Source organism: Pomacea canaliculata, linkage group LG4, assembly GCF_003073045.1.
Source record: "Pomacea canaliculata isolate SZHN2017 linkage group LG4, ASM307304v1, whole genome shotgun sequence".
NCBI classification, from domain to species: Eukaryota; Metazoa; Mollusca; class Gastropoda; order Architaenioglossa; family Ampullariidae; genus Pomacea; species Pomacea canaliculata.
This window is the reverse complement of record NC_037593.1, coordinates 10,872,757-10,895,910: the sequence shown is the minus strand read 5'-3', so window position 1 is coordinate 10,895,910 and position 23,154 is coordinate 10,872,757. Positions and strand designations below refer to the sequence as shown.

General features: G+C 43.3%; 1 protein-coding gene across 3 annotated transcripts; it reads left to right on the top strand.

Annotated features, from left to right (window-relative positions):
- Positions 1 to 1,132: 1,132 nt before the first annotated feature.
- LOC112561425 (galactoside 2-alpha-L-fucosyltransferase 2-like) lies at positions 1,133 to 22,468 on the top strand. Of its 3 annotated transcripts, none has more exons than XM_025233911.1 (3): positions 1,133 to 1,523; positions 15,942 to 16,048; positions 18,570 to 22,468. In XM_025233911.1, exon 3 carries the CDS (start codon positions 18,611 to 18,613, stop codon positions 19,814 to 19,816), a length of 1,206 nt encoding a protein of 401 aa, XP_025089696.1. In that variant the 5' UTR covers positions 1,133 to 1,523; positions 15,942 to 16,048; positions 18,570 to 18,610; the 3' UTR covers positions 19,817 to 22,468. The 3 variants fall into 3 exon arrangements, with proteins under 3 accessions (XP_025089696.1, XP_025089697.1, XP_025089695.1); XM_025233912.1 differs by lacking the exon at positions 15,942 to 16,048 and adding an exon at positions 11,850 to 11,941; XM_025233910.1 differs by lacking the exon at positions 15,942 to 16,048 and having other exon boundaries at positions 1,139 to 1,523.
- The last annotated feature ends 686 nt before the right edge of the window (positions 22,469 to 23,154 follow it).

The window sequence follows — 23,154 nt, the reverse complement described above, 5'->3', positions numbered from 1 at the left end:
TTTGCTTTTGGAAATATAGATAATCACACACACACTGACAACACAAGACTAGTGAGAATGGAGCTATCACAACTCCTGTCTTTATTCCTCTTTTTTTGAACTTCTCCTACCAACTTACAAGGAACGTCAGGTAGGCTGGCCTTTATATTCACTGAACATAACTTGCAAAATGCGAGAAAAGTTAGGTTTGGGGCTGTAATTCATGACAGGAGCATAGAAATTAATTGTTCAGTGTGTTGTAACTACCTGACATTTTAGAGATTGTCTTTTGCCTGGAGACGCAGCATAGCTCGAACCGGACCTTTCTCGTGTTATCAATCACTTTTAAATAGAAATCTTATTTGCTCAGCGCTGTATGCAACACAGTTACATTTTTCTCGTTTAAGGGGAAATAATCTGACAATTTTATATTATGTGACGACTTGGCTTATCTCCCTTCTCAGAAGGCGCTTTCTCGCTCTCTCTGAACACTAAAAACTTGCCAGAAGAGAAAATTAGTTTCAATCACTTCGTTTAAATTTTATTCTCACGCTCTCTGATCGCAAGTTTTAAAATTTGCCCTTCTTATGGTGCTACATTTCCCTTAAACCATTTATGCTGTTTAAAAGAATTTTTTTATATTATTATTAAAGATGATTTAACTTAAGGTTTTGAGTGGAGCTTTTGTCAGACACGGCCACACGGGCACTTTTGACTGACCTCATGTGACATCTGAAATGGGTGCTATGCGTGAAATTTCATTGCATCGGCATGATTAAAATAAAATTTAGGATTTTGTATTCTTCGAGTATTCACAGACTAGAATATGGTGGAATTGGTCTGCAGTATAATAAACTTTAATAATAATTTATAGAGCGCTTTTGCCCGTCATCAAAGGTTGGCTCAAAACGATTGACAATCAAATATAAACACTTCTGTAGCTCCAATATATAAATATGTTTAAAAAAACATCTTATAATTAAACAAGTGGGAGAGATTTTCAAGTCCTCCTGCTGCTGCCTTGTGGAGCACACGAGCACGCGAGTGACTAACCTTATGACGATGATGGACATCTCTGCCATCTCGCCCTCGGTGTCTGGTGACGGAAATTAGAGCAGAGCGCGCGCTGGAGCTGGCTCACAGTGTCTAATGACCGGCCACCACCTCCACACCACCGCCAGCAGCGCACGCACACCAGGGGACAGCACTCCGACACACACTGCTCTCAAAAAAAAACTACAAGCGTGCGACTGGTTCCTGGGTGCGTGTGTGCGCGACTGCCGGTCAGTCCCACGGTCCTCATGTAGCCGGGCGGTTGTGGCTGTCATCTCGTGGACAGAATGTTTGTCGTGCCTGGTGGACTTAGCAGCAGGGAACACCTGGACGCAGTTGATGACGGAGTCTGTCCTCTCACCGTGACCGGGAGGGATACAGGGGTGGTGCTTCGAGTGCGCAGCTTCTCATCGCTGTAGACGCAGACGACAACGTGGGAACCCAAACGTCCCCTTGCATTAGGATGCTTCTAAAGAGACTGCATTTTGTGCGTGAGTAGAACTGTGTTTTTCATACAAAAGTGGTTTAATAGGCTTGTTCATTTATTCAACTCAAGACAACGCCCTTGTCCACTCCAGCTTTGTGGGTTGGGGTGAGTAAGGGCGTTGAGGAGGGAAGAGTGTTTATCTCTCATTCCTGGCAGTGAAGATGAAATATGGACGGCTGTCATGTCAGTGTGTTGTCGTTTGTACGCCGTTCTTTCAACCGTGTCAGTCCTGTCAACCCTGACAAAGGTGGGAGAGGAACCCGTTCTTTCACTGCCTGTTCTCGGGTGGCTAGACGCAGTCTGGAGTCCCTTGCCTTGAAAAATAAAAAGGTCGTGTGAACATTGTTATGTAAAATGTGCTTGGGGTAACAGTTGAGTGAATAGAAAAGGTCGAAATGTACCCGTAAGTGCGCAGTTTTAGTCGTTGGAGAGAAAGTGACAGGTTGTTTTGTTTTTCTTTTTTTCTGATCGATCTTTCTGTTTATGTACGAACAGAAAAAAGAACAAAACAGTAAAATGGTGGGAGTGTATCTTTGATGAAAGCTATGTGCTCAGTGTGTTTGTTGGGTTCTCTCCAGGGTACCGCATGTTTTATTGCATTTTTCTTTCTTTTCAAACCCTTGCGGCATGAGTCACATTTTGATATAAAGTTTGATTGCTAATGGGGTATATATACCCAACACACACACACACACACAATCGTTTCCTGGGGAACTATTCCACGTTGTCAGTATTTTCTGACAGTATTTTCCCGCATCATGTTGTAACATAATGTTCTGTGTTTCACACACCCTCCTGTGCGCTCATTCCGACATAAAAACAGTTATACTCTCTGTATCTCTCTCTCACACACACACACATTCCCCTTTTCCCCTTCTCTTTTCCTCCCTACTAGCGTAACCGTAAATTTTACCCCAATTAATTTTAGACATTTGTTCATTTTAAACTTCAAGGAACTAAGCAGGTACTTCCGGTCAATATCAAAATATATTGTTGGGATGTAAAGTACGAATTTATTTTTAAAATGTAAATCCTTGGACTGTACCTGGAATGTAATGATCGGCTTGACAGAAAAGGCAATAAAATATATTTATTGTCACCCCACCTGTGCATTGCCGGGGTTTTCGGGGTATTTCCACCACTGTCAAAGAGACGGAGAATGTAATGTCGGGCTGTAGATCACCTGTTGTTGTAGTTGACTGTGGTGTAGACTGTAGAGAGGGAAGGACACGACAGCAGGCATGACACCGATACACGAGGTGTGTAGATGTGGGGTATCTGATACCCACCACGTGGGAGAGAGGTGAGCAGATGCTGGGTGTGAATGCGGCAGGGAAATGATTTGTATCTGAATGAGCAGAGCAACAGGTGTGTTGTTTGTGATGCACGGCAAACTGATGCAACACTCCCGAGGCAGGAGGCTTAGTGGGAATCACAATAGCCTGAGCGATGCCCCAGTCCCACTTTCAATTTTTTTTTTAATTCCAACTTCCACTCGCTTATTTTTATACTTTCTTCTCACATTACAATTTTCAAACTTTCACTTTGTATAGGTAATATTTAATTTCCCCAACCTTTAACGGATTCAACTATACACCATTGTTAGTCATCATCACTGTTTATGTATTTATTCATTTTTTCCCCTCTTAAACTTTCCACTGTGACACTTTCGCTCGGCAGACACCCTGTGTAGTAACTGGGAAGGTCTGAGACAGGTGTCAACAAGGGCCGGAGACACGTTGGTATGCAGACGACCGCAACTGTGTGTGTCAGGGTGTGTGTGCACGGTGATATCCATCATCCTGGCAGCTACCCCATCATGTGGTGGCGTGAAGGTAGTGTAACAGTAGCGACACGGTGTGGACACAAAGGGAGAGAATGCTGTGAGCAGATCCCACCCGGGCAAATATCTTCCATGTGTCCAGTATGATCAGACAAAAGTCAAGAAATGTATTACTGTGTATGGAAACCATGGTGATCAACAGGTTGTCCTCAAAATCGTATTATTATTGTTGTTGACAATTATAAATTTATAAAAGGACTAATACTTTCCCTACCGTTTCCCCCAAAAAGAGTAATCATAAAACTAAAAGACCGGGAATCGAACTCGCTCCCTTAAAGTCAGTGACCCCAGTTTCATTTTGTTATTAGCTATAATCCCAGGGGTGGGGGAAGATGTAGTCGGAATGTAGACAACACGAGTCGCAGTAGCACCCCACGTCCCCTCTTAATCACTTTGATACAGGGTCGTGCGTCACACGTCACGTGGTGTCCTGCTGGAGTTGTGTCCGGGGTCAAAGGTTATAAACGCGAAGACACACAGTAGCACAGTAGGAGTACGGGTGGATGGGTAGGGAGAGAAGGTGTACCACCTGGCGGCGCATGAGAGGACTGTGTACGTGTGCTTGTGAGAGTGAGATGTGAAGCTCAATCCTCCTTCTCCTCCTCCCTCTATCGGGCGCCACCTGGCGGGCTGCACAGCAACATCCGCTCACGCGCCCAGCACGTGCTAAGAGTTTTGAGCACTTGCGCCTGATGTTTGCCTTTTACTCCTGTTGAATGAGAGATTTGTGGCAGTAACATGTGACAGCAATTAAAACAAAACAGGAATCGAGCGAGGACACCCCAGGCTTCGATCCTCGTTTTATCAGCTTTCTTCTGGGAAAGTCTTCGCATTGTTTTCCCTGTCGCCAAACATCCTTCATTCTTCCTCGTTTTCGTTGCATGTCCGGTTTCTGCCGGGCGAGTGTGATAAGCCCTCAAAACACTTATCAACCCTATATCTTGAAACTGTTCTCACACAGACGACCTTCGACCTCTGTTTCGAGTAATAGGCCCTCTTAACCGGATCCAGATTGTCAGATATGTACGAATGGCACTTTGTTTGTGTGTAGATGAATGTCAACACTTGCTAAACTTAATCACATATTGAGCGTGTTCTACTACAACAGCTCTCGAGGATGCTGACGAGTAAGTTGGTATTCTCTGGAATATTGGAGGAGATGAAGGTACAGTAACAAACTTGTCGGTGCTGAGTAGAGCAACTGTTCTTGGTGTCGTGGTGTTTCGCAATGTGTGTTGGGTAGGGGGAAGGTCTGAGTCCGTTAACAACATTATTGTAGGCCTGCTATACACATACCTCTTCCTCCTGAGAGTTCATGGCATTTGCAAAGTGTCAATATACATGATAGACACAAATAAACAAGCGCAGGTGCAAATAAACCCAAACGAATTTTTATCAGCTAAAGATTTTTATTTTCTCATTCTTTGGAAATCCATGAAGGGATAACCTTGGATATTTGTGGACCTGAAGTTTAATATTGTATGACACGACACGGTCAAATAACACAACAACACAACACGTATCCACAGTCAGATCAACCCGGATGTGGTCCACCATCGACTTCAGGTGAAGGTCGGGTGCAAACATAAATCTCCAGAATCGTTCATAGGCCTCGAACAACCAACAAAAAAACATAGGTGTCTGTCTTGTCATGGGTGGTCTTTGTACCTTAAAATTTACGTTATTGTTATTATCGACTTGATATCAACGTCTTGTTGTGAAAAAAAACCTTGTATATTTACTGCCGTACATCCAGTCTTGACTCCGGTTGCCTTGGCTGAGCCGAACGTTCGCCACCCTGTCTTAGAAGGACTGTATATAAAAATGTTAAAAGGATTTATTTACAGGCAGTGTGAATTTGTCCCACACTCTACCTTTACCCTCCAGCTAACCCTCGCGGAGGTAGTATGGTGAGGTTTGTGATGTCTACATTTATGGTTCAAGCCTTTCAGCACAGAGGCTTAGTAATGTAGGAACACTAGTGGCAGAGCGGGTTTTTCTCCTTATAATATACACTATTTTATATTGAAAACTATCTTATTCAAGCTAGGGTTGATCACAACGACAAAGGCTCGAATGTAGGGGAGCGAGGGAGGATGTGAGAGAGACGAGAGGTTTCCTTTCACTCGTTTTTACCGCTTTATGACGCACTTTCCACAAAACTGAATGTTTGGATGGAAGGAATGTAGCATGGGGGTGACAGACGATCACCTTCAGCCCACTGCTTCTGACTACAGCTCCTGGAAAAAAAAAAGCATTTGAAAGCTGGGGTTTGTTGTAACACTCATGCTTCCACCGTCGTCACGTAGTCACTCACTTCGCCGATATCATTCACTTAATCGTCATGTGCCTCGCCAGTCGTCAACGAGCACAGGAAAGTTTCTGAAAACTTTGAAAGTAAAAAGATTATGATATCACATATGTGAAAAGCAACCAGGAAAGCAAAATTCTAAAAGTTTTTACAGAACCTTTTATTTTTAAGTGGTCGTGCACATACGCACGCACGCGACGAAGGGGTGAACGAAATTCAGGAATATGTATTTTATGTAGATAAAAAAATACAGAACAGTTTGAGTATTTTCCGGCAGTTTCCCTTGTCCCCTTTTTCTTTCACATTGTCTTTTTTTTTTTTTAATTATGTGCCCATGACAGCAGACGTCCGTCACTGAGCAGTTACCCAACTCTAGGACCCAAAGTAGGTTTGTGACAAAAACGTCTTTCAACCCGAAACTTGCATTCAGTTTAACGACACTGTACACACCCGTAAACACCCTGCACATGAGAAGCGCGGAGTGCGGGTAGCTGGTGTCCCCGCGAGAAGGTGAGCACTGAACACCAGTCACAGCCACGTCGTTGTGCACCCGGCATTAAAACGACATGAATAGACAGCACGGGAGGGTACCCGTCTAGAGTTTCTGTCCAGTAAGTCGACTTGCAAAGCTTTCAAGCCCCAAGCCTTGTCGACCCAGGTACTTGGGTACATGGTTTGTTCTCCTGGGTACAAGGCTTGGCATTACGACTGGTACCTCCGGTATGATGTATAGAAAAAGACGGAAGAAGGAAAATGTCATACTCCATGCCATGGAATAATTAACACAAACTACCCAGGGTTAGAGATCTGTGTAGAAATCTTTATAATAGAAATCTTTATCTGGTATCCTCTATTGAACTGTCTCACTTGATTCAACCAAACATACATGAAGGACAGGTAGCCGCTGATCGCTCAAAGTGACAGTCTGGTGACAAAGTATGGGCTTACCCTACCCCTTGGACAACTGAATTATTCTGCGAAATATCGTACATTTCCTAGTAATGGTAAATAAATTAGACTTTATTTGATACATGTATCTACTTGTAGACAACAGGATTGTGTACTGATGTCAGAACATCGTTGTTGGACCTACTCATTGTAAAATACCTCAAAGTGGGAGCTGCTCATGCATGCTCTCCAAACTCGAACGTAGCGACTACCGAGTGTTCTAACCACTGCTGTACCGGGCCCAGAGCCAGGAGATATAACAACAATTAATGTAAAGACACTTCTCGTCATGTGAACGCGTGCAGCGGCGACGAGGCGAGACGAGGCCTGAGCACAGACCGCCCCCCCCCCCTCTCACGACGACATTGTTGACGAACACTTTGCCAGTGAATACAGGTCGCCCCTAGGTCAGAGGTCAGGAGGGTGTGTAGGGGGACGGCGCCAGGCTGTGTTGTAATTAATACACGCCTGACCTCTGTGTGAGGGTGAGAGGGTGGGGAACAAGGTCGCAGGCATGCATGATGGGGCTGGATGCGTAGAGAGTACGTGTAGGGGTGGGAGGTAAATATGGCGAGAAAGGGTTAGGGGGGACAAGTGTTCGCGGGGAAGATTTACGGGGAATTTTGTATAGCGATATCAAAGGACATGCTCTACATCCCTGACAGGTACCGTCTTAGTCATCACACACCAAACTAAAGTAACGCGGACTAATAACCAGCCTCGTCACGGTCACGCCCCTCGCGTTTTGAAATTCCCTCATCAGGGCTTCTGCTAAGGCTAAATTCTTTAGGGTCCCAGGGACCCCTTCTTCAGATTTTTAAGGGGTCCCTGTTCTTGGCCCAAATTTGAAGAGGACCACATTGACGAAAATTGGAGGACCTTAAATGGGTACTGTACGCAATTTTTTGCGTAAGCAGAAGCCCTGAGACGTGTTGCATAGGCGTAGCGAATCGAGCGAAGCTAGCCAATCTAGCCGGAAGTGTAAAGAGCGCGCCCCTACAAGCTAGCGAACCTAGACCCCTAGCGTAGCAAAGCTAGCGGCCTTTGGAGGTCCTACGCTTGCTATTCAAAATGGCCGACATTGTTGTCGCTTTCAAGTTTGCAGATGAGAGTTTCTTTGATGCTCCCGTTAAAAAGGAGTATTGGACCGGAAACAAAGTGGTAAGTATCTTTTAATGATAAGTAATAAAAATACTCTATTATTTATGTGGAAACATATATTTATTTGTGTAGCGGGAGCAATTTTAGACAATGTGTAGTCGGATTGGCGTTTGCCGAGTACGAGCTTTACGATTAAGGCCGTGTACAAAGTGGTGTCTTTTAACGATTGCTATTTAAAATACCCTATTATCAAGGTTGACAAAATATTCACATGTTTAGCGAGAGTAATTTTATAACAACTTGTAGCCCCGACAGTATCCTCCAATCTGCAGTCTCCGCGTGTACCGGCTTTTCACAAATAACCCAGCTATGAAAATATTGTGCACATTATTGAACTATCCTTCCAACAGAATAAAATAGTACAACTACCCTATTCTTTGATGTTTAGAATCAAAGCTTTAAGTTTGAATCTGATACTGTTGCATTTACTAAACATATCACTATGTTATTCTGGTTTTTATTTTCCTGTTTTTATTCCTGATTAATTGATTTCATATTTTAACAGAAATGAATGTGGGAAATCAATGGACCAAAGGGGCATACTTTTCCTCATGGACACTTATGCCGAACATAAGGAACAATTTGCAATTCCAACTTGAAAATAGAGGTATGGAAGAGGATTGCTTCGGAAATGGCAGCCTCAGGATGCCACTTTGCTCCAGCAGCACTTGAGAAAAAAATGGAGCAATATGAAAATATGGTGAGTTCCTACAAAATCATTGGCTTTCTGTCTTAGAGTGCAACATTTTTCCATAGATCTGAGAAACAAAACATCGCAGGTTTTTAAGGTTGTGCAAGTTCTTATTTATTTGTTACCACAATTCATTCATTTAACCTGTAAACAAGACCCCACCAGTATCAACCAAGCTTTAGTAGAGATTTTTTGGTAGCTGTGTGAAATTAGTCTGGATACATAATGATATGTAAGCATGTTTGGTACTTGTATCCCAACAGGTACAAAGCTATATTAGATTTCAACAAGAAAACGGGCCAGGGAAGATCACGATGGAATTTCTATTCCAGAATGGCTGAAATCTTGGAAGCAGACCCTTTGTTCATCCCACCACTGACATCATCATCACTGGGGAGTGTAAAAGGTGAGTGAACCATTTATAATATAAATAAGCAAGTAAAGCATAATTTTAGTATAGCCATATTTAGTAAAACATTTGACAGTTCAAGTATTAATTGTTTAATGCTTCTTTTCCTACAGGTATTTGGGGAGGGTAGTGACAAAAGTCTGTTCTGCCACAAAGAGATGAGTCTAGATATGTAAAAAGCTCAGTTAGGAACTTTTTGTATTCATGCACTGTTCCAGCAAGAGCAGTTATCATGGGCATACAGGCTAGACATATTTGGGTTTTCCATGCCCATATATTGGTCATAATTCATTAATATTTATTTTTCAGTAAACACTCTCTCCGAGATCTCCAATACCCAGCAATGTGCCACCCCTACAAAGAAGCAAGAACAGCAAGGAATGTCTCAGGAGACTCCACACCTCTCCCAGTATCGGTTATTAGTACGACCCTACTGAATAAAGGATATTGTCACTGTCTTGATTTTAGTACTAAATAAAAAAAACTTACACGCCCTTACAAATGGCTTTTTTTTTTCACTGTGACTGTTAAAAACCAAAAAATCCTGATTTACCTGATAATCATGTACACAATGAAGCACACTTGTTTCTACCATGAATTAGTAAAATCAAATGAAAATTTATTATATGATAAACACATTACATGATAATCAAATGAGAAATTATAACTGGAAAAGTGTTGCATCAAAGCTAAACACGAAAAGTGACACTCATTTGAAAAGCACAGAACATGACATGCATCTGGTGACAAAGCAAATTATTAAGGATGGTGACAGGAATTAAACACACGCACACTCCTCAATTTACACGAATAAAAACAAATCATAGTGGTGATGCAAATGCAAGAGATATGTATAAAAAATTCAAATTATGCAATGGAAATAATAAAGGTTGCTGGGAGAGAACTGTACACAGTGATGAAAAAATACATGCAGCCATATGGTGTATGACAATACTTTGCTGCTGCTGTGTCAACTTCAGTATGTAGACAACATATAAGCACAACTGCAAAATCACACCAATCATAAATATAAATGCACATAGATAATATATGCACATGGTGGACAACTTATTAATGATGGTGACACAAAGACATGTAGACCTCAATTTGCATGGGGAAAGAAATTATGGGTGTTGATACAAATGCAAGAATATTTATGCAAAATATTCAAATTATATAATGAAATAATAAATGTTGGTGGAAGAGAAAAGCAGACACTGATGATGGATGCTTTGCTATAGACGTGGTATGGCAAATATAGGTGAATATATTCTGGAGGGTGATTTTGTGCCAGTAACCACAAGTGGCAAGCAGCTTTGTTCTATTGTTGAACCACGTTGCTGTGGCAGATGAGGCTCAATCCAAGCCTGGAGAGCCTGAAAAATTTCACAAAAGATCTCTATGAAAGTTTGTGTTTATTGTGTGTGAGAGCATTATTATAGATATGTGTAGTGGATACATTTATGCATATATATATCTTGGACGTTCACATTCCTTAAAATTGATTTTGGCATTTTTATTTATATTTCATTAAGTTTATTACATTTTACTTTATTTTATTACGTTAACTTACATCAAAGGCGTCCGGCAACATTCGAAGTGAGATTTGAACTGGTATGTCGAGTATCCTGGAACGATGACTTCGACGAAACCGATCATGTGGGCATTGGAATTTTCATTATTGTCCTGATTTACTTTCAGTGGACAGGTGGGCCGCAAGCTCGATATTTATTTGCGACGGTTTGGCCACAGCATGGCGGGGTGTAGCTTGTAAAACAAAGACTTCACTCAAACCTCGCCGTAAGTCGGCCATCTTGAAACTCTGGCTTCCGGCTACACTGCGTTGCACAGGGACCGCTAGCTTTCGCTAACCCCTAGATTCGCTAGGCTAGCTTCGCTCGATTCGCTACGTGCTATGCAACACGCCACTGCTCATGGCTGAGGGGCTATTTTCACTTTGCACTGTACTGCTAAGGGGTTTGCGAGCTTTGAGGACGTTTACAAGGGGCCTTGAAGCAAGGTTTGCAAGGATAGGACCACGAACGTGTATTACGACACCGTTCATAACATCAGCGTGCTCTACATTCCATATTGTATACAGACATTCATCTCTCTCTCACACACACTGATTATTGCTTCAGGAGATAACAATTTTGTTGACGTTTGGAAAACAGGAAACAGGTGGCTGACGAGGCCAAGCCCTTTGGTGGCGACATGATGCTCAACAGGACGCGGCTGCTGCGTCTCTATCTCGTCCGTCTACTCTCTGCCGCAGGGCAATCTCGCGCGCTCGACACACACACAGAGGTCACCGTGTTCCTCTCCCCCTCATCCTCCCCACCCCCATGTAACCGCTGTTATGATACATTGCACTGGAGTAAATCAACATTCTCGGCGTCTGGACACCTCGGGGCAGTGTCGTTGCAAATTAGTTTTGAACGGGGACAGACGCAGTTACCTCATTATTCAAGGAGGGGTGAACCCCCCTTCGCTACTTAAGCAGCGTTTATGCGTAAATGCTAAAACTGAGGCAAGTTATGTCACTCACCCACGAGAAAAATAAATATTTCACAGGAAGAAACTCACTGAAACGAACAATACATATGTATATATTCGCAAGGTCCTTGCACTCACTCCTTACTCCCACGTGTTCAGACACACACATGTAAACTGGTTAAAAGAAAATCTTTCCCCACTCCCGGATTTTCGAATGCATGCTGACAAAGTGAACGTAGTCTTGATACGTCCGGTAGTGGGATAATGTAAACTATGTTCTCTGTAGTTTCATCTGTTAACCGTAAAATCTAGTTCATCCGAATCTCATCCTCGCTACGAGCAGATCATCAGTAAACTCTTTGAGTGGGTGATGTATGTCGTTAAGTATGTGATTTACTGGCTTTTTTTGTGTCACCTGAATACCTTCCATCACGGTTACCAGTACACACGCCTCTGCTCTTTTGACTTTAGGCAGTGGAGTTAATTCACCCCCCTGATGATGACAATTTATTTTCAAGTCTGAGCCCTGACACCTGGACGAGATTTGTTGATTGCGTAACCAGGTAAGCGCGGTTTCAACATCCTCCTTTACCCAGTCACTGTCACAACACTTGTACACAACTTAATTTATCTGTGCATGCCAGTCAAATGCGCGCAGAGAAACACCACTATTCGGACTGTATAAGGTCTGTATTCATTTATTTCTAAACAAATACAAACAAAAATATTTAACCCTCGTTCAACCCTCAAAAAGTGACTTTTCACAGCTCACTTACCACTCATCCAAAAAACGGGTAGAAAGCTTAGTTAAAGCCACTTTATATCCTCAGCTCAGTGAACAACACAATTTTCGAATTATTTTTTTGTAACAAATCGTTAAATAAAACAGTTCAAACCGTGGTTTCGCTTCTGTCAGCTCGCACTGATGACAAATGGCAGCTTCTAGGGGAAAGAGATTTTATCAGTTTGTATTAATATTTGTTATGTGTCTACATGCAAGTTTATAATATCAAGAGAAGGGACAAAAAGAAACTAAACCGGAGGTCACGTGACCTCTAAGTGTGATGTTTAATCAGAGGTGGGTGGTGTTGTTTGACACAAGTTTCACACCTTCGCTTAGTGTGGATATGCCAAGCAGCTGTGTACATGTCTATACTAAGTTGGGTTGTTATTCCTGGTATCTCAGGATCTGTTAGCTGTGTCTGCTACGCTGTTTACTCGAGTTTATTTATCTCCATATTTTTCCTTCCATTGTGTGATCTATTTTAAAAATGTCCACATCTTTTTATTTATTCTAGAATTTTCCCGGCGATGCTCTGGGATTTTTTGGTTCAGAGAGCAGTCGTATTCATCTTCATCAACACCATAACTGCTGCATCACCTTTTCTGCTTAATTGTAAACGTGAACGTACATCATGGGATAGGTTAGCCGCGAGGAGACAAACAAAAACTTTCGTTTCGTTGCACAGTGATTCGCTTTTCACTTTGGTCTGGTGGCGCAGGGTCGCGCCTGTCACAAATGCAGTGATGATTGGGTGTTCTGGGTTCAGATCTCGTCATGGAAATACTTCTTTTTCTTTTCTTTGCATGTAACATCTGTTTATAGAGCTTGCTGCTTTGCCAGTAGACATCCTTACTTGTTGGATCAACTTAAAACACAAATTCCTCCTCGTCGTCACTTTTGTCCACTTTGTCATTTTCTTCACATGTTCTGTAAAATGTGAGGTCGAAACAGGTGAGCGTGCTGCAATGTCCTCTGTGACTTCCGCTCTCATGATAACAAGAGATTACAACTACTCAAACCCTTCATATTGTTTACTTTAGTTGTGAAATCTGTCACAAAGCTTTCATCGACTGTTTGTCTTCTTCAAAACCTATTATCAACACATTCCCTGGTTGAAGCGTTGATATTAGTGTGAGAGTCCGTGTGTTTATTTAGCATACAGCATGCCCTGAGCTTCTACATTGAAATTAAATTTTTGACATGCTGGGCTGGATTTTTGTATTTCTTGGAAGTACTGTCTCCGCCAGTCTGTAGACGCCCCACCCACGTCTTGCTATGCACTCACCTGTGGTCACGTGCTCCTTCATCGCCCACCCCACAAAGCAGTATACAGAAGACAGCATTTCAAGCAAACACCACCCGTACTCTCTCAAACTGCTAAAAAAATAATTGCAAAAAATAATTCTCCAAAGCACGTAAGGAAAACGGAATGTGAACTCGGACCAGTTGTCGTTGACAGGTTAGCAGGTGGCGCCGTGCTCCCCTCAGTATGACAGGTACATACTAAGACCTGTCTGTAAACAAACGTTCGTGCCGTTGACAAAGGTTCTTGATCCAAATTCAATCAACACAGGTAATGTCTGTCATGAGATTCCTGGGGATAGGGCTATAGAGTCGGGGCTTCACTTCTGCTCCACTCACAGTCGAGCGGACGCGCGGTTGAACGGATGTGCGCATGATAGGTTAGGTATTAAATACAAGCGATCGTCGTATTGTGTCGGACTGTTGAGCTGCCGTTATCTCTACAGGGGATGATCTCTCAGGAATTATATACCAACAGTGACCGCGGGTCTGAATGTATCCGTTAGTTCAAGATTGGGATGTACTTAGCGTGGACAATAACGTTCGAGTTGAGTGTCACCAAGCCGGACACAAGTTGTGAACAAGACACTTGGTACTTGGTACTTGGTACCTAAACCCCTTAGTGTAGTCTGCGCATGCGCATAAAGCCAAAGTCCGTTACTACTTGGAGTGGTCGTTTCCTGCTTGCTAAGACATCCGGGGCCCAACATCAGATGTGTAATCGCGCAGATATGATACTTGCAATGGACAGAACAGGACCAAGCTATGTTGAGCCTCATTTGTCAGAGCCTTGCCATCTCGTAGCTAGGTAACAGAATTGTTGGAAGAGAGTGTGTAACATTCTTGGCCAATCGTGAGAGCCGATGATCCCCGAGGACGAGGATTTAAAATCATGACGGTCGAGAAATCGCTGTCTCACAATGGAGGAAGGTTGATAACAGACACTGAGCGGAGAGGTAGTCTTGCAATCGTGACTCCTCCAGCACCGCCTTGGTCACAAGTGCGCATGCGCGGTCTGTAATAGAGAGCTCGACACTTCATGGCACCTGTAACTGTTTGATCGCAAACAGCAGGGTTCGGGGCTGAGGATAAGTGTTGGTCCCCCTCATTAGACGGTAGCTACACCCTAGAGGTGACGGAGAGACACATGGTGACACAGTAGTGTCTCGTGTCTCAGTCTTCGTGTGAAGGCAGCAACGACCGACAAGGATCCCAACGGACTCCATACACCTAGAAACAGGGAGGCCCTCCTTGTCGCCAGACACATTCGTGTGTTAACATGTAAATGGGACGAGTGGTGTACGTGGTAATTAAGGTAACTAGACCGTGACTCACGTGACTTGGAGCAGCCAGAAGGAACTGTAAACGGGAGTCCTAGAAAACTAGAAATTATTTTTTCTGTAACTTGTTGTACAAAGCTCTTGATTTAATAGTAATGTTCTTTGTTACACTAAAATTGCTTGAGTGGAGTATTGGTGAACGTATGCTGCAAAGTGTATTATCTTTGGTAGCAGTGTAGTGTAAGTGTGTTGAGTGCACGACCATGTCGGGTGACGGAGGTATCGAGAGTAAAGGCTGAGGGCAACGACTCCATTGCGACACTCTGTCCATCCCCTGAGGTTTACAAGCTCTCAAGACCCTCCATTACCATAGCGGGTCAAACATCTAGTTTACTAAAGTTTGTTTTTTAACTTAAGAATTAGAAGAGCACACTTTAAGAAGGATTTCAGTGTTTTAATTTTTAATTTTTTTAAGAAGTGTGTTTGGTAGTTTCTATGATTTCATGTTTAGACGTGTCTAAGATACATTTGAAAATATACTTAGGAAGCATATTTAGAAGCTGTGAGACATGGAAGTTGTGTACATTCTTCCTCTGTGTGTGAGAGTGTGTGTGTTTGAGAGAGTTTGATTATGTGTGACAGTGTGTGTATGAGAGAGTGAGAGGAACCGTGTGAGACAGAGAAATGAAAGATGGAGAAAGAGGAATTGTGGATGTGTATGGAGAGTGATGTGAAGTGTGTGTGTGTCAGAGAATGCCACACCTAGTCATCAACAAAATGTTTAGCAAGCTCAGCTTCTAGCACTGACCAACCAAACGAGGGCCTTTTGGGGTCAAACACCCTCCCACGATGACACAGACTTGCAAAAGAGGGCGTGCCTGACATCCATACGAAGCGCCACCTGCTGGTCGGATGATGAAAGCTAGCTGCGTCAGAAACCTGTGTGCTACCTGTCGCAAACTAGGGCTGTACAAAACATATTTGAAACAATCCGGTATTAAATATAATTATGTCCGACTACTTTGTTTATATGAATCTTGCATCAGACAGCTTTGCCGCCATCGTCACGACTGATGACAGTATAGAAGACCAAAGCTCTTTTGGCGGGTTGAGACAGTTACAAATGTTTAATGCCAGTCTGTATTTATCTCAGACCTGTTTGAGTTCATCTCTGTCTTTGTTTTCATTACACTCCAGCTGCAGAGGTGGAGTGCGACACAGCGCCGCGCGGCGATGTAAACAGTTCACTCACACAGGGCAACACGTGGACGGAACAACATGGGATGGGAACCTGCCAGCCTCATGTTAGCAGATGTTTCATCTCTGTCCACATAACAGTTCATTTTTTTAGTCTGGGTGTCATCAAAAAAATTTACCCTCGGCAAAGGCTACCTAGGGACTGTCGACAGACATTTAGCAGGACGCAAGCAGCGGTCTGTTGGTGCCTGAAACATTTTTCTGTAAATTCCAGATCACGCGAGAAAACACGAGAGTACAATGTAATGAAGCTGTTAGAATACTACTTCCATTACTTTTATTTCTTTATGTTCATGTCCTAGTTCTGTCGTTGGTTTGTTTGTTGATTGGTCAGCTTGATAATTCATCTTCTACGGAGCACTACGAAATATTTAAAAAATGACTGCTTACTTTTATTATTTTTTATATCTTTTTTTTTCCTTAATTGGAGTTTGTTGATAGCCGATTAAAAATGCTCGGCTTACACAAATATCTCTCGCTTACCTTAGCAAGGAAGTAAACGCTGATGGACATATAACAATAATATATTCACTCAGACTCGAGCAGGTGCGGGCAGGGGGAGAAAAGGTCTAGGATCATTGTTTTTCTTAACTATAGGTTTGTGATTACCTTTTTCTAAAAAAGAGGATTGGTGTGAAGGGGATTTAATATATTGCTACCCCTACAATCCATCTGTGTGCTGGTGAAGAGAGCGGAGGATATTGTAGTGAGGCGGGGGCGATAAGAGCAGGACGAGGAGGACGAGGAGTGCGTTAGTCACGTTCCTGAAACTGTTTGCGCTGCACCTAAACACGGTGACAAATATTTACTCGTGTTCAAAATATAATAATCATTCGGGGACATTATCTAGTGGTAGAAAAATCCTGTCCAAATCGAATTGGGAAAACATTAAACACAGCTGAAGACAGGCGCGTAGTAATACAAAGTTACAAATCCGCTTTAAATAGTTCCGGTGTGGCAGATATACAGCAGCGGCGGCTTTTCATCCATCAGTTTGAAAGTGAATTTTAAGACCTTCCTTTTGTTAATATGTTAAAAACGGATTTTGAAACTGGTGACATTAAGCCAAAGACCGATTTTATCGCCATCGTGACTCAGTTCACGTCAAGTTTAACGACACGTGACAGAGCAGTTGTTACCGTTTATAACACGAGTGGAAGGAGGGATCGGAAGAGGTGGGGTGGATATCAGTCTCTGGCATTCGTGCATTCCTTGCCAGAACTTGTCTGAGAACTGTCATCCGGCACCCGTTGTCATGGTGCAGGTGCCATGGGAACAATCAAGGGCATGTAGAAGTTAAGTTTAATTAAATATGAAATGTATATCTTCAAAATATATCTGTAAATCATTGCCCACTGTAAGGAGCGCAAGTAAAGCAAAATAAAAAAATAAATAGAGGTGTAGATGACTTGGCTAAAGTACTGAAGGGCGTGGCTTGATCAGGTGCCAGGTAGTAATCTTATCACCTGGCACGCACTCCGCTATACGTCACTGGAACAACTACGTCAACACTTAATAAACACGTTTGCCTGCCCACCCGTACTGTCCAGAAGCCAGAGTGAGTAGGGGTGGGGTGCCGCCTGCCTTCGTGTCTTTCTTTGATCGTAGAAGTACTTTCTCTCTATCTCTGACCTCGAGCTCTTGCTGTTTGTCAGTTTGAGTGATGAATAGAAAATGATTCTCTGCTGGCGTCGTATGAATGTCACAGTGAGTGACGTATGCTGCGACACCCAATTTTTTTTAGTATGACTAGTGCGTGTGAAAGAGAGAAAGCGGAGAGTGAAAAAGTAAGGAGGTGCTTAGAGTGGTTGCCATAAGGGGAAGTGAACGTTACTGATTGACTTCTGTAGGACGGAGTGAGTGGAGGTGTAGCGAATCGAAACCTCCGGGCGTATCTAAACGTATGGGTATAGTCTGCGCATGCGCACGAAGCGAAACTTCACTACCGCCTGGTAGTTTACTTGAAATAAAAGTAAAGGATGAAGCATTACAAAACATTACGAAATAAAATGGCATTGCAAAAGCAAAATTATGCAACTCACAAATATGCTTTGAGCTGGTTTTTGATTAAATAAACCAAGAAAATATTTACTAATCCATCAGATGTTTATTTATCAAAAACCAGATCAAAGCATATTAAGAGTTGTATAATTTTGCTTTTGCAATGCCATTTTATTTTGTATGTCCTGTAATGTTTCATCCTTTACTTTTATTTCAAGTAAAACTACCAGGCGGTAGTGAAGTTTCGCTTCATGCGCATGCGCAGACTATACCCATACGTTTAGATACGCCCGGAGGTTTCGATTCACTACAGAGGACGGTTACTTATCATTATTTTACTTCATTTACCTCCCCTTGTAAATCAGTGAGGTGGCTGGTGGGTTGGCAGGTCTCGAAATGATTCACATTCAAGAGTACTAACCATCAGGCATTATGATCCCTCTAATGAGATATAATATTGCGCTCTTGCCATTGCAATTATGCTATCTATACATATATATCATCAAGTATTATTATTATTATTATTATTATTATTATTATTATTATTATTATATTCTTCTGTTGCAGAGCTTTTGGTTTATTGTGCTGTCTCCTTCGTCTTCCTCTACATGTTGTTTCTCTGGTTCCCACAAAGCTCCTTTGCCATATTGTCGCCGTTTCGGCCTGTAGATAACCAGAACCAATCAGCTTCCACCCTCGCTCACGTGGACAACGTCACGGAGCCATCGCTGAAGTCATCGTCCACTCAGTCAAGTTCATCTATCTCGCAGACGACGCTCTCGCAGCTTCTGACGTCACTAAAAACGTCTGACGCCTTCACATCCATCCAGACTCTCATACGGGTTCTGTCGTCATCCAGCCCTGTCTCCAGCAAGCCCTCTTCATCGCCATCATCCAACTCTTCTTTCAGCGTGCCTCTGTCGCTGGTCGTGACGTCACAGAGGACGGTGATTACGTCAGAAAAGGGTGCGGCAACGAATCAGTCCCAGAAGCTTGCTTGCCATGGCTTCACGGGCCGGCTGGGCAACGAGCTGTTCCAGTTCGCCAGCACGCTAGGCATCGCCTTCTACCTGAACCGGAAGCCAGTCTTTCCTGGCAATTTCGGCCTGTTGAGCATCCTCAAGACGTCACCCAAGTACGAACCTGGCCTGCAGGCAGAACTGGGGAAGCGGTGCTCGAGCGCCAAGTCGGCGAACGAAGCCAGCGCCAACAAGTTCGACGATCGTCTGATGAAGCTGGACCCCAACCACGACTACTGGGTGGGCATCTACCTGCAGTCGTGGCGCTACTTCGAGCGGCACAAGGAGGAGGTGCGACGGGCGCTCATCTTCAACGATGACATCACCAAGGAAGCCAACAACGTGGTACAGAACATCCGAAAGGAGCATGCCAACGCCACCCTCATCGGCGTCCACATCCGGCGCGGCGACTTTGAGAGCAACCGCAACGTCGGGCTTGGGTATCCCATGGCCACCCCGGAGTTCATCAACGCCTCCACCACCCACTTCCTCCGCCTCTTCACTGACAGCGTCTTCGTCGTGTCCAGCGAGAACATGCAGTGGTGCAAGGACAACTTCCCCAAGAACCTGAAGATCGTGTTTCTGGACCCGCACTCGCCGCCTGTCGACTTGATGATCCTGGCCTCCACGGATCACATCATCACAACCTTTGGATCCTACTCGTGGTGGGCGGGGTACCTCAATAAGGGTATCGTGGCGTACATGAAAGACTACATTAAACCCAACACGTACGTTGCACGACAGTTCGACCTCAAGCGAGAGGACTACATGTACCCTGGGTGGATACCGTTGTAAAAGGGATTCGATCATCCTGTCGCTGTCGTTGAAATCCAGTAGTTGGTGTCGGTGCGTGAATGCATAGAAAAAAAAGAGGACGACAGAAAGCTCATACAACGTTTGTCTGTGTGTACGTGGTTATTCAGGCGCGTGTGTGTGTGTGTGTTTGTTTGTTTGTTTGTTTGTTTTGAACACCGGGGACGAGAGTGAAATCGTGTGTATGAGTCTGTATGTTCTAAACTTTAACCAATCGACGGAACATGTTAAATGAAGAGAAATGAATTAATGAAAACGATCCCGGTCCTTGTGCGCAAGATATTCTGCCAAGAATCTCACATATCAGTGTATATTGCTCACACACTCTTACCATATCTACATGTAGCCGCGGAGCCTGTGATTACTCGACATCATCTCCACGACTGAAAGATGGCGGAGTGGACAAAGATACACGTTGTCATTACGAAACTCAAAAGTCTTGGAGACATCGTCTTCCCTTGCAAGCCACCCTCACTCCACAAAGCTCAGACCAGGACCGCGAGCAGAAACCGGATCTGCTTGTTATGACCCCGTGGAGAGGTCAACCAATGAAAGAGGTCAAGCACGTGAAGGAGTGTGATTACGACGATCGTTTGGGGATGGTGGGTGTCGGGAGAGGTTCGCGTGGATTTGACTCAAGATAATGCGCCGATCCCCTGACCCCAAGTCGGTTTTCTAGGGCACACCCCACCCTCTACCTCCCAGCACCCGTTGAGTGGCTGCTGATAAGGTGACAGGACTTTGTGTGATGGTAACAACCGTTTGTAAACAGCTTGATGGCAGCACGCGCAGACTCTCTCTCTCCTTCCTTCCAAACTTTGTTTTCAGATCTCACTGTCCAGAACTTTATTTTTTAAAGATCGTTACTAATTAACTTTTGTTTTCCAAATATACAAAGTGAGTGCCTGTGACATTCTCTCACTCCGTGTGTCTTTTCACGCCAAACGTCCTCTCAACTATTTTCCTTCAAACTGCTGATAGTAACATTGTTGTAACTGTGGGCCCGTGTATGGAGCCTGGGGTTGCTATAGTTACCCAGTTCCAACATGGCGCTTTGAATGCACAAAGGGTGTAGGTGTTCCCACACACCTAGGATATTGTTTAAAGTGTACATGATGCAACATTCCACTTTTTTGTAAATAACATATCTCACGTTTGATGCCAGTGAAGCATTCCGTTATAACTGTCGTCACGAAATAAATCACGTGTTTATCAGGTTTACAAGAACCTATATGATTAGGAATTTAACTGTGTGACAGACGACCTGTCCAGGAGAACATGTTTCTCGATCATCTGAGAAGTCTTTTTTTTTTCACGATTAACCAGAGATGCGTGATTGTGTGTGAGAGAGAGAGAGAAGTCCAGACACGAGGGTTGAATGAGGGAAACTTTGAAAGCCGCATCACGTGACGTGTAGACAAGAACGGGCCCTTAGGTTCAAGACTACAGGCAGCCCCAATAATGATCACTATGACCCTCGTGGTATTGTCAATGTGTCCACAGAAGGTTTGTAAGGTAACTAGCACCAGACCTAAAGTTTCTTCACATTCGTCGTGGGTCGTGAAGGGGAAGGAGGGGCGACCTCACGTGACTGCCGTCTCACCTGTACCTGTAGTTTCACGTCACAGCTGTGGCGTCAACACGTGTGAGGTGTGTGCTTTACTGCGAGCTGACTACTCTGTCGATAGTTATATGATGGGCACGAGGACCAGGTGTAGCCTGATGCCAATATATCTCACACGTCCACGTCGTCAATATAAACAGTTTTACGAGAATTTTACTTTCTACGAGGTGTAAGGAGCGAGATGAGGTTACAAACAACTTAGCAATGACCTCATCTTCTCAACATCTACACTCCACGTGCTACATCTGATTTGACTGATTTGACCCTCGGCAAACAATCCCTCGTAATACTATAGTTGGTTTAATCTGCTGAAAGGAATTCTAAGCAATATATATATATATTTTTTTATAGATGTATATCTTGCAATTGTATGTGATACTCTTTTTGTTGTGACTGGGAACTAGAGACGTGTGTTGTCTTGAATATTTTCTATGCATGTTATTGTGGGCGTTTTCTACACATTTCGTTTGGTTTAATTATAATAATCTGTTTTTGTCAATGATGGGTATTGCATAATTCTTTTTCATCATTCTTTAGTTTCTTAACACCACCATCTCCATATTAACGCTGCTGTTGTAGTGTTTTCATAAATAAATAAGTCAGTGGGTAATAAACCCCCAAAATGCTGAATACATATTTTTTCTAATTTTTTGGGGAAAAGACTTCAGTCTATCACGTGACTGTGTACTAGTTGATGTCGAAAGCAAAGCGGGATTCCTTGTAGTAATGTGAATAGGGGTAGGTGGTGGTGGGGTACAGGCACTTACAGTTGCACATCTCGAGTAGACAAATGTTTGGCTCATTGTATTTTTGTTTACTCGCAGCACACCGGTGTTTCATTGTTGTTTGATGACCATCGTTACTTCTGTATTTTTCTTGTCATTTACATATGCAAATACATTTCACGAGGGTAGTATGCAATTAATTCCGGTTTTTTCAAGTGTGGGTTGTTTCACTGATTGCCTTGTGTCATGTCAATTGGGAAAAAAATAAATGCATCTGTTACTTTGTTTATCAGTTCGCTGAGACTGGATGTGAACTAGCAATGATGATCGAATGTAGACAAATGTTGACGAGAATCAGACAGCGACACCCCGGACTCCCACCCCACCCACAGAACCACTACATAAACACATATATGCCAATTCATACACGTATACCAACACATGTATGTTTACATGTTGTCAGGTATTTGTTACAGAGGTTGACATTGACATTGCCTGTGTTGTGAGTCACCATGGTAACACGAACTGTTTTATCGGGAGGCACCTTGTATCCGATAACACTGTCCTCGACACCCAACTGATGCCAACGATCATGTTTGTTGGAGCAAACACTATCGTGGGTCCTTGACAGATGACGGCGACCACGTGACTGTGAGCAAACATCGCCGAGGTTTCATTTACAAGTGTTTAGAGCCTCTCGTGGTGTGGGACACGGGGATGAGGATGCATGTCTCACAGTTTAAATAATCTGAGGGTGTGTGTTAATGTGTGTGGAGGATGTGTTCGGTGACCGAAAACGGAGTTCAGTCCGGCAGTTGTGGAAATAGGAGTCGTTTGACAACATTTAATCAATGTTTGTAATTAAGAATTAATGAGTAGTACTGCATCCCCTTATTCTCTCTTTTTCGGCTGGTCGGAAACAGCTTCCTCTGACATGATTAATTATCCGTGTGATGTGGATAATTGGTCAG